Source organism: Leptonychotes weddellii, chromosome X (genome assembly GCF_054177405.1).
Source record: "Leptonychotes weddellii isolate Sample4059 chromosome X, ASM5417740v2, whole genome shotgun sequence".
NCBI classification, from domain to species: Eukaryota; Metazoa; Chordata; class Mammalia; order Carnivora; family Phocidae; genus Leptonychotes; species Leptonychotes weddellii.
Window position 1 is genome coordinate 105,411,326 of NC_138385.1, and position 8,544 is coordinate 105,419,869.

Sequence of the window (8,544 nt, forward strand, 5' to 3'; positions counted from 1 at the left end):
CAGTTCCTGGGTGCTCACCAGGTCCCCTCACCAGGATGCATCCTATGCAGATGCATCACCCTAGAAGGTGGGAGTGTTACTGGTGCCATCCGCTGGGAGCAGCCCTGGTGGTAGGGCTGGTGCCAATCTCTATGAGCCAGGCACAATCACGGATTCTTCCAAACCACTGCTGAGTCTAATGCCCACCCCCATCTCCTGCTTTCCCAGGTGGGCACCCCCGTCTCCACCTCATGGATCAGAGAAGGTAGTGAACTCGCCAATGGTCCCAGAGCCTCCACACCACATGGCTGAGCTGTCAAATGAGGTCTGCCCAGCAGCACCCCCATACCGTGTCACCCCCAACCACTATTTATCCGAATCACTCAGCCTCAAAGTCACACCGCCAGAGCTGAATATGCTCACGTTCCACATGCTACCAGCAGTTTCAGAACAAACCCTGTCATGGAAGCCTCTAGAAATAAGTTCAAAATAGCGCATTTGGCATTTACTACATTGACAAAGTAAGAGGGAGAAAAAGCGTACACGTTTTCTCCACCAGTACATTCTAGTAAAGGCATCATGCAAACTAAAAATGTATTATAGAGTAGGCCATATTGCAAACATTGCTATAAACTAAATATCTATGTCCCCCCCAAATTCACACTAACCCCCAATAGGATGGTATGAGGAGGGGGGCCTTTGGAAGGTGGTCTGGTCATGACGGTGGAGCCCCCAGGAATGGGATGAGTGTCCTTACAAAAGGGACCCCAGAGAGCTCCCTCGTCCCTTGCTCTGTGTGAGGACACAAGAAGATGGAGGTCTATGAACCAGGAAGTGGGTCTCACCTTGACCTTGGACTTCCAGTCCCCAGAACAGTGGGGAAATAAATGCGCTATGTGCATAAGCCCCCCAGGCTACAGCATTCTGCTAATACCCACTGAAACAGAAACGTGCTCAATCCTAACTTTCATCAGACACCCAATGCCCGGCTCTAGAGCCATATTAACTATTACTTAAAGACCAAAAGGTGTCATTCAATCGCTGTTAGAAAAAAAAAATTTTTTTTTTTTTGCAATTGCTTTCATTCAACATATCCGTGGAAAGAAGAAAATTTAAGACAAGGACATCTGGAAGAGGAAGGACAGCACTGCATGCGCCATTTGGCTCCAAACGTTCACCCCCCGATTTTTTTTGCTTTTATCCTCTTCCTTTGAGACAATGGCTCGCTGGGCAATCAGCAAGAAGAACAGAAAAAGCCCTTGAAGGTCAATTAACTTTTGCAGAACGGTGTTTAAAGAGAGAAAGGCCGTGATGATTAAGGATGGGCAAGAAAGTGACCAAGCACCGCAGGCAAACGCCGGAAAGGAGAAAGACGGATCAGAAGCACCAAGAGAGGTCGGCAGAGTCTTATTTCAACAAAGTCAGGCTGGACATTGAGGTAGCAGTTGGTGCATGAATACTGCCAGCCCCAGTGATGGAGGACAGCATCCAGCAGGAGTGCCAGACAAGACAATTAGGGTACCACCTCCAAAGCATCCTGAGGACTGGGGTCCCCGGTGACATCCACAGGAGGCTCCTGGCTTGGTTCCAAGATTTCCACAGATGGGCCACCTTCTCCTTTATCCGTGGGCTGCTAGAAACATAACCATTCCATCGTTAGTCGGCAGATGCTTTCAGGCGACTACAGTTTTAACCACAAGAACAGAGAACTCTGCCAGGGGAAAATAAGATCAAAGGAACGTGTCGTGTCAAAGGCCCTTTCCGCAGACTAGAAAGAGGGGCTTCCCCACTCCCACCTTCTCCCCTGACATCCACCATTTCTCACACAAGATGAGATGCTGGAAGTTTTTATGGGAGGTACCAAAGCTAATTTTTCAGACAGGGATTCAATTATAGTTCACCCTTGAATAATGTTGTGAGGTTAGGTGTGCTGACCCACACACAGTCAAAAATCCAAGTATAACCGTTGACTCCCCCAAAACTTCACTACCAATAGCCTGTTGTTGACCGAAAGCCTTACCAATAACCTAAGAAGTCGATCAACACATATTTAGCACATTCTATATATTATAGCCTGTATTCTTACAATAAAGTAAGCTGGAGAAAAGGAAATGTGATTAAGACAATCATAAGATGTGAAAATACATTTATAGTACCATACTGTATTTACTGAAAAAAATCCGTGTATGAGTGGACCCACGCAGTTCAACCCTGTGTCACTCAAGAGTTGACTGTAGTTTATACCAAATGCCCATGGAAGCATTTTACTAAGCTCATGTCTCAATGAGCACAGCAGACTCTGAGCTCAATCTTCTGATCATGCACAGTAAAAAAGCCCAGATCCATGAGGGCAAATTTAGCAAAAACAGGGGTAGGACTCATAATCCTTCAATACTGATATTAAGCATGGGTCCAAAATCGTACCAAAAAATTCATTTTAAAAGGGAGAATATATGTCATGGTGATGTTACACCTTTGTCATTTCTAATTCTTCCTAAAGGAAAATGGACTAACCAAATGACCAACAGAAATCTGAACAGACACCCCAGTCCTGTATAGACTAATCATGACAGATATTCAAGATTGGGAGAACCATTCAGAAAGATCACCGGATGAAGAAAAGCATGGGGCACTTCTTTGGTATTCGATGGACAAAGACATGCCAAGAAAACGTCACTAGGAGACACAGAGGTGCGTAAGGAGTGTAAATGAGGTGTACCGAGGTGGTCTGGGTCCCTGAGGAGCCTGCGCATTGGGGGGAGGGTGGTGACAATGGGTCACACCTCACTCCAGCGGATGTCTCAAGTTCAGGCCACCCTACTGTCTGTCATAAAGAAAGAAAGAAAAGAAAATTAGGATAACCTTCCTGCAAATATCTGAAAACACCCAATCTACTTTGTTTGCCTCCACGATACAAAGGCAGCATGACCAGGAACAGGTGCGGGGCAGATGGTGCCAGGCTCACCATTTCCTGCGTCTGCTCCTTTGTCTTGGGCTCACATGCCCCCGTCTTCCTTGTACCTAAGTGGAGCCATACGATGACTTCTCACCCACACCACTGAGATGCAATGTGACTCACCTCCACTGACGCGGGATACACTTTTCCCACCCTCTTTACTCACAGGTGAGGTGAAGAACAAGATCCTTCCAACCTATTTCAACTGGGGTTCCATGAGAAAACAAACGCCTACAGAAAGCAATTCGAGCAACTGTTTTCTCAGTGCTTCCAAGGATGGTCCATAGCCAAGATCACTCCAGGTGCGTAGGAGACAATATAACGCATTGTGTGCGATGGCTGGCTTCAGCAGGAAGGGCTAATTCTCTCTCAGGGAGCCACAGTGGACAAGGGACACCCTAGAAGAAGCTGGGCCAGAACTGCAGGAGGATCCTGGACCCCTTGGTGACTGCATGGAGCCCAGGATGCCTTTACCACCTCAGCTGACTGGGACGCAGGCATAGATTTTTACCTGCTTGGGGCTGTTTGTTATACAGCAAGCCTAATCAATTCATGGTCGGGAAGCAGGCTTGGACCCACGGGCTGGTACAAGCCCCAAGGCTTCTGCAAGACTAACCTAATCACTGTCTGCCACAGAGGCTAAAGAACATTGACACATTTCCCAATTGTCCCTGCAAACATACTGCAGAAATCATGTGGGTGGGCTGGGTTGTGTCTGTGATAGGAATATAATAAATGCATCTGGCATCTTATTCCCCCTTGAGGCAACCAAGAGGCTGTAGGAAGAATCTGAGCAGACAGTTCAGCAGTGCTATGAGACTGAGGAACCCATAAATGATGAGGTATTGAGGAGGGACCCTCTGAACACCACAGGCTTTCATGAGGGACCGCACTAAAAGGAGGACGAGAAATAGAGCAGCTCTTACAAACACAGAAGCCCAATTTCACACCAGCTCAACCTCCAACAGTGCATGGGCAAACCACCTCTATGAAAACTTCCTGCCAGGTGCACCTGGGTGGCTCAGTTGGTGAAGCATCTGCCTTCAGCTCAGGTCATGATCCCAGGGTCCTGGGACTGAGCCCCAGGTCGGGCTCCCTGCCCAGCGGGGAGCCTGATTCTCCCTCTCCCTGTGCAGCTCCCCCTGCTTGTGCATGCTCTCTCTCTCTCCCGAATAAATAAATAAACTCTAAAAAAATATGCAATGTGATGTGTGCTATCAAAAATCAACTAGCACAGAGCAAAACAAGACCAAATGAATGAAGAACAAGAGGAAAAACAAAATCAAACCACAAGAACAGATCCACATGAAATCCAGATATATGATTTATCAGACATAGACTATAACCAAGTGTAAGAAATACTTTAAATGAAATAAATGGACAAGTTGGAGATTTTCAATGAAGTATGGAAACTGCCCTATTAAATATTTGATGTTTATTGGGGTTCAGAACACAATAACTGAAATTAAGTGTTCAGGATGTGGGTTTAACAACGGATTAAACTCAACCAAAGAGAAGATCGGTTAACTGGAAAATAAGCCAGTAGAACAGAGCATGGAAAGACAGATGGGAGGAAAATGTAGGGAAGGGAGTCACAGATAGAGCAAACATGGTAACAAGTCGTACTGAAGATGTAATTAAGATTACAAGAAGTTAGGAGCGTGGGGAGAGGGAAGGAGAGAAAGAGGGACACAGAGAGAGACAGAATGGGCAGAAGGAATACAGGCTCAAGCTACAAACTCCAAGTAGGATGAACACAAAGAATAATAAACCCAGAGCCATGATTATAAAACAGATAACTGAAGCCCAAGAGAGAAATCTTAAGAGCGGCCAGAGCAAAGAGACAAATGACCCTCAAGTGCATAAACATGAGCCTGGAAGACGAATTTGCAGAGAAATAATGGAAGTCAGAAGATTAAGAAACAACATGGTCAAAGTGCCCTTATAAAAAGAACTGCCAGTGAGAAGTCTACATCCAGTAAAATATGGCCCCAAACGAAGGTTAAATAAAGGAATTTTCAGATATACAAACGGAGGGAATTTTTCAGCATGAAGGCTGAGTGAAAATAAATAATAAAGGAAGTTCTTTGGGGAGAAGACAATGATTACTGATAGAAAGAATGAAATAAGGAATGAAGATAAAATGATATATAGCTAAGGGAACTTGGACTGTGTAAAGTAGCTATAGAATTAAAATATTGTTCTATAAGAATAGAACAAAATGTGGAGGGAAATGGACAGTCTGAAAGCCTTCTGGGGTTCTTCTATTCCCTGGAAGTGACAAAGTCCCAAATATATTACATTATGTCAAGGTTAGGAATGAAAATTGGAATCTCTGGGTAACCACTTAAATAATAATCAAAATAATGCTAAACTGACATGTAAAAGAGGCTGAAACGGAATAACTAAAAATACATTAATCAATCCAAAGAAAGATTAAAAAGAAAGAAAAAGATCTCTCAAATTGGTGATAATAAAGAGCAAACCAAGGGACAGATTTAAACATAAATATACTGGTAATTATATTAAATGTCAACAAAGTACCCCAGGTAAAAGGCAAAAAGTATTTGGATAGAAAGAAAACAAAACCTCATTCTGAACATCTTAAAGAGTTACACCTTAAACATAAGAACACAGAAAGGTTGACAGGAAAAATGCCGAACGAGATATACCATATCAGTACTAAGCAAAACAAAGCTTTAAGGCAATAAACTTTAGTAGAAATATTTCATAACAATAGAAAGATGTGCCAAGAATATACGGTAACATTAAACGCCTTGCTTTGTTAACAGCCGTTACTGAAGTACAATTTCCATACTATAAATTGGACTAAACTGTACACGCTGGCAGATTTTGACACAATCAAGAGAGTAAACACATATCATCCCCCAAAGTTTCCATAACAATCTCTCCCTCCTTCCTCCTCCATCCCCAGGGAAGCTCTCATCTTCTGTTTGTCACTGTAGGATTATTTTACATTTCCTACAAGTTTACAGAAATGGAACCACATGGTATGGTTTATCTTTTGTCTGGCTTCTTTGACTTGGTATAATTATCCTTTGCAACTTTGCTGCCCGGATCGATAGTCCGTTCCTCTTCATTACTGAGTAGTATTCCAGTGTATGGATGGACCACACTTTGTTTATACTTTGACCTACTGATGGACACTTGAGTTGTGTCCAGTTTTGAGCTCCTGGGTGACTCAGTCGGTTAAGCATCTACCTTTGGCTCAGGTCATGATCCCAGGTCCTGGGATTTGAGCCCCACTTTGGGCTCCCTGCTCAGGGGGGAGTCTGCTTCTCCCTCTCCCTCTGCTGCTCCCCCTGCCTGTGCTCTCTCTCTCTCTCTCTCTCACTCTCTCTCTCAAATAAATAAAATCTTAAAAAGAAAAAAACAGATCAACTGCTACTTTTATATGAACATATGCATTCATTTCTCTTGAGTAAATACCTAGGAGTGGAATGGCTAGATCACATGCTAGATGTATGACTGACATTTTAAGAAATTACCGGACCGTGTTTCACTTGCAGATGATGTAATGGTGTGTACAGAATAACCAAAAGAATCCAGGCAGAATCTCAGTGTTTACAATGACACTATTTATCATAGCCTCACAATCCACCAAAAACCAGGAATAAGTCTAGCAAAATGTATGCAAGGTCTTTACTAAAAAAATTAACATATTGGAAGAAATTAAAGAAGATCTAAAAGTAGAAATATACTAAGTCCATCGAGCAGAAGACTCAAACTTTGCTGATATTAATCCTTCCAAAACCCATCTATAGATTCAATGCAATCCCAGTGGAAATTCCAGAAAATTTTGTTTTGTTTTGTTTTCCAAGGCACTGCAAAGCTGATCCTAATATTCATATGGAAATTTAAAGGAAATTTAGAAGAGGCAGGGAAAGAAAAAAAAGTTGAAATACTTGCATGACTTATTTTAAAGCCACGGTAATCATGGCAGTGTATTATTGGTGCAAGAGAGGGAAAAATAAAAGAATCGAGAATCTGGAAATAGATCCATCCACATATGGGCAAAGGAAACATGACAAAGCAGGGGGGAATTAAAGGTGTTGTTGATAACCCATGCTGAGTTAATGATAGACCCCCATTAACAGTTGTGAATGTTGACCCCAAACTCATTCATTACCTAACATCCATTCCAAGTGGATTATACACTTACCTATAAGAGATAGAAACAACAAAAATTCTGTAAGACAACCAAGGTGATTATCTCCATGACCTTAGTTTAGGGACAGATTTCCTAAAGAATAAACAAAACATACGCCTCATCAAGGAAATTTTAAAACCTGGCTAAACTTGTATTCATCAAAGGATGCCATGTGGGGACTGAAAAGGGAACAGAGTAGGAGAAAGTATTTATACTGTACTACTGAAAAAGAACTTGCATCTGGAATATATACTAAATTGTTAAAACTCTAACTTAAAAAAAAAAAAAAAAGGAAACACCGGAGGAAAAAAATGTTCAAAGTATCTGAACGAGCATTTCCAAAAGAGTAAAAGCTCGATAAGCACCTAAGAATTGGTTCAAGTTAACTCAGTATCATCTCATACGCGCAAAGTAAAGCCACAAAGAGATGTCCCACATGCTCATTGGCATTTTGGAAGATTACTGAAGATGTGGAGCAACCAGGACTTCCCTACCCTGATAGTACTTGGCAGAATCTACTAACGCAAAAGGGTACACACACATGCTCTTTGATCTAAGGACCCCACCTTTAAGGATAACGTCTCCAAAAATGCTTAGTGAGGGCAACAAAATGCATGTATAAGGTTGTTCCCAACGGAGTTACCTGTGTTACCCAAAACAGCAGTGTGTCCACCAACACCAGAATTAAACAATACATTATGTCTTACTACAATTTGATAATATGCAGCCTACAAGAATCAATGAACTACACTCAGCAAGACAAATGGATCTCCTAAAGATGTCAAGTGAAAGAGACCAGACACAAAAGCAGATACTGTAGGATCCCGTTTATAAGGAGCTCAAAAGCATTCACAAGGAAGTGGTGTGGGTCAAGGTCAGGATAGACTTTCCTAGTGACTGGGAGGGTGCAAGAGGTATTTGGGGTGAGTTTCTGGATCTGGATTGTGGCTATTTAGCATTTTTTTTTCACTCTGAAAATGCATCAAGATGTATACTTACCATGTTTGCCCTTTTTTACATGCATGTTATCCCTCAACAAAAAGTTTTATGAAAAAACAAGTAAGATGTTCTAAGAAAGCACAATAAAAACAACCAATAACTTCAAAAACCTAAAGGGCATCCCTCATATTTTCTTTTTTTTTTTTTAAAGATTTTATTTATTTATCTGAGAGAATGGGACACAGAGAGCATGAGAGGGGAAGGGTCAGAGGGAGAAGCAGACCCCCCGCTGAGCAGGGAGCCCGATGTGGGACTCGATCCCGGGACTCCAGGATCATGACCTGAGCCGAAGGCAGTCGCTTAACCCACTCAGCCACCCAGGTTCCCCATGCCTAACAAATTGAGTAGGCAAATCAAATGGTCAAATTAACACTTGAAAATTTCAATGTATATCACGTCATCTTTTTTTTTTTTTAAAGATTTTATTTATTTATTTGAG

General features: G+C 42.4%; 1 protein-coding gene across 1 annotated transcript in view; it reads right to left on the reverse strand.

The window, feature by feature from the left end:
• The window catches only part of GYG2 (glycogenin 2), a 91,559-nt gene that overhangs the window by 3,286 nt on the left and 79,729 nt on the right, over positions 1-8,544 (reverse strand). The window contains exons 9-10 of the mRNA XM_081807983.1: positions 2,699-2,803; positions 1,505-1,612 (exon numbers count right to left, since the gene is read on the reverse strand). Of these exons, the coding sequence (XP_081664109.1) occupies positions 1,505-1,612; positions 2,699-2,803 (213 nt within the window). The remainder of the gene's footprint in view (positions 1-1,504; positions 1,613-2,698; positions 2,804-8,544) is intronic.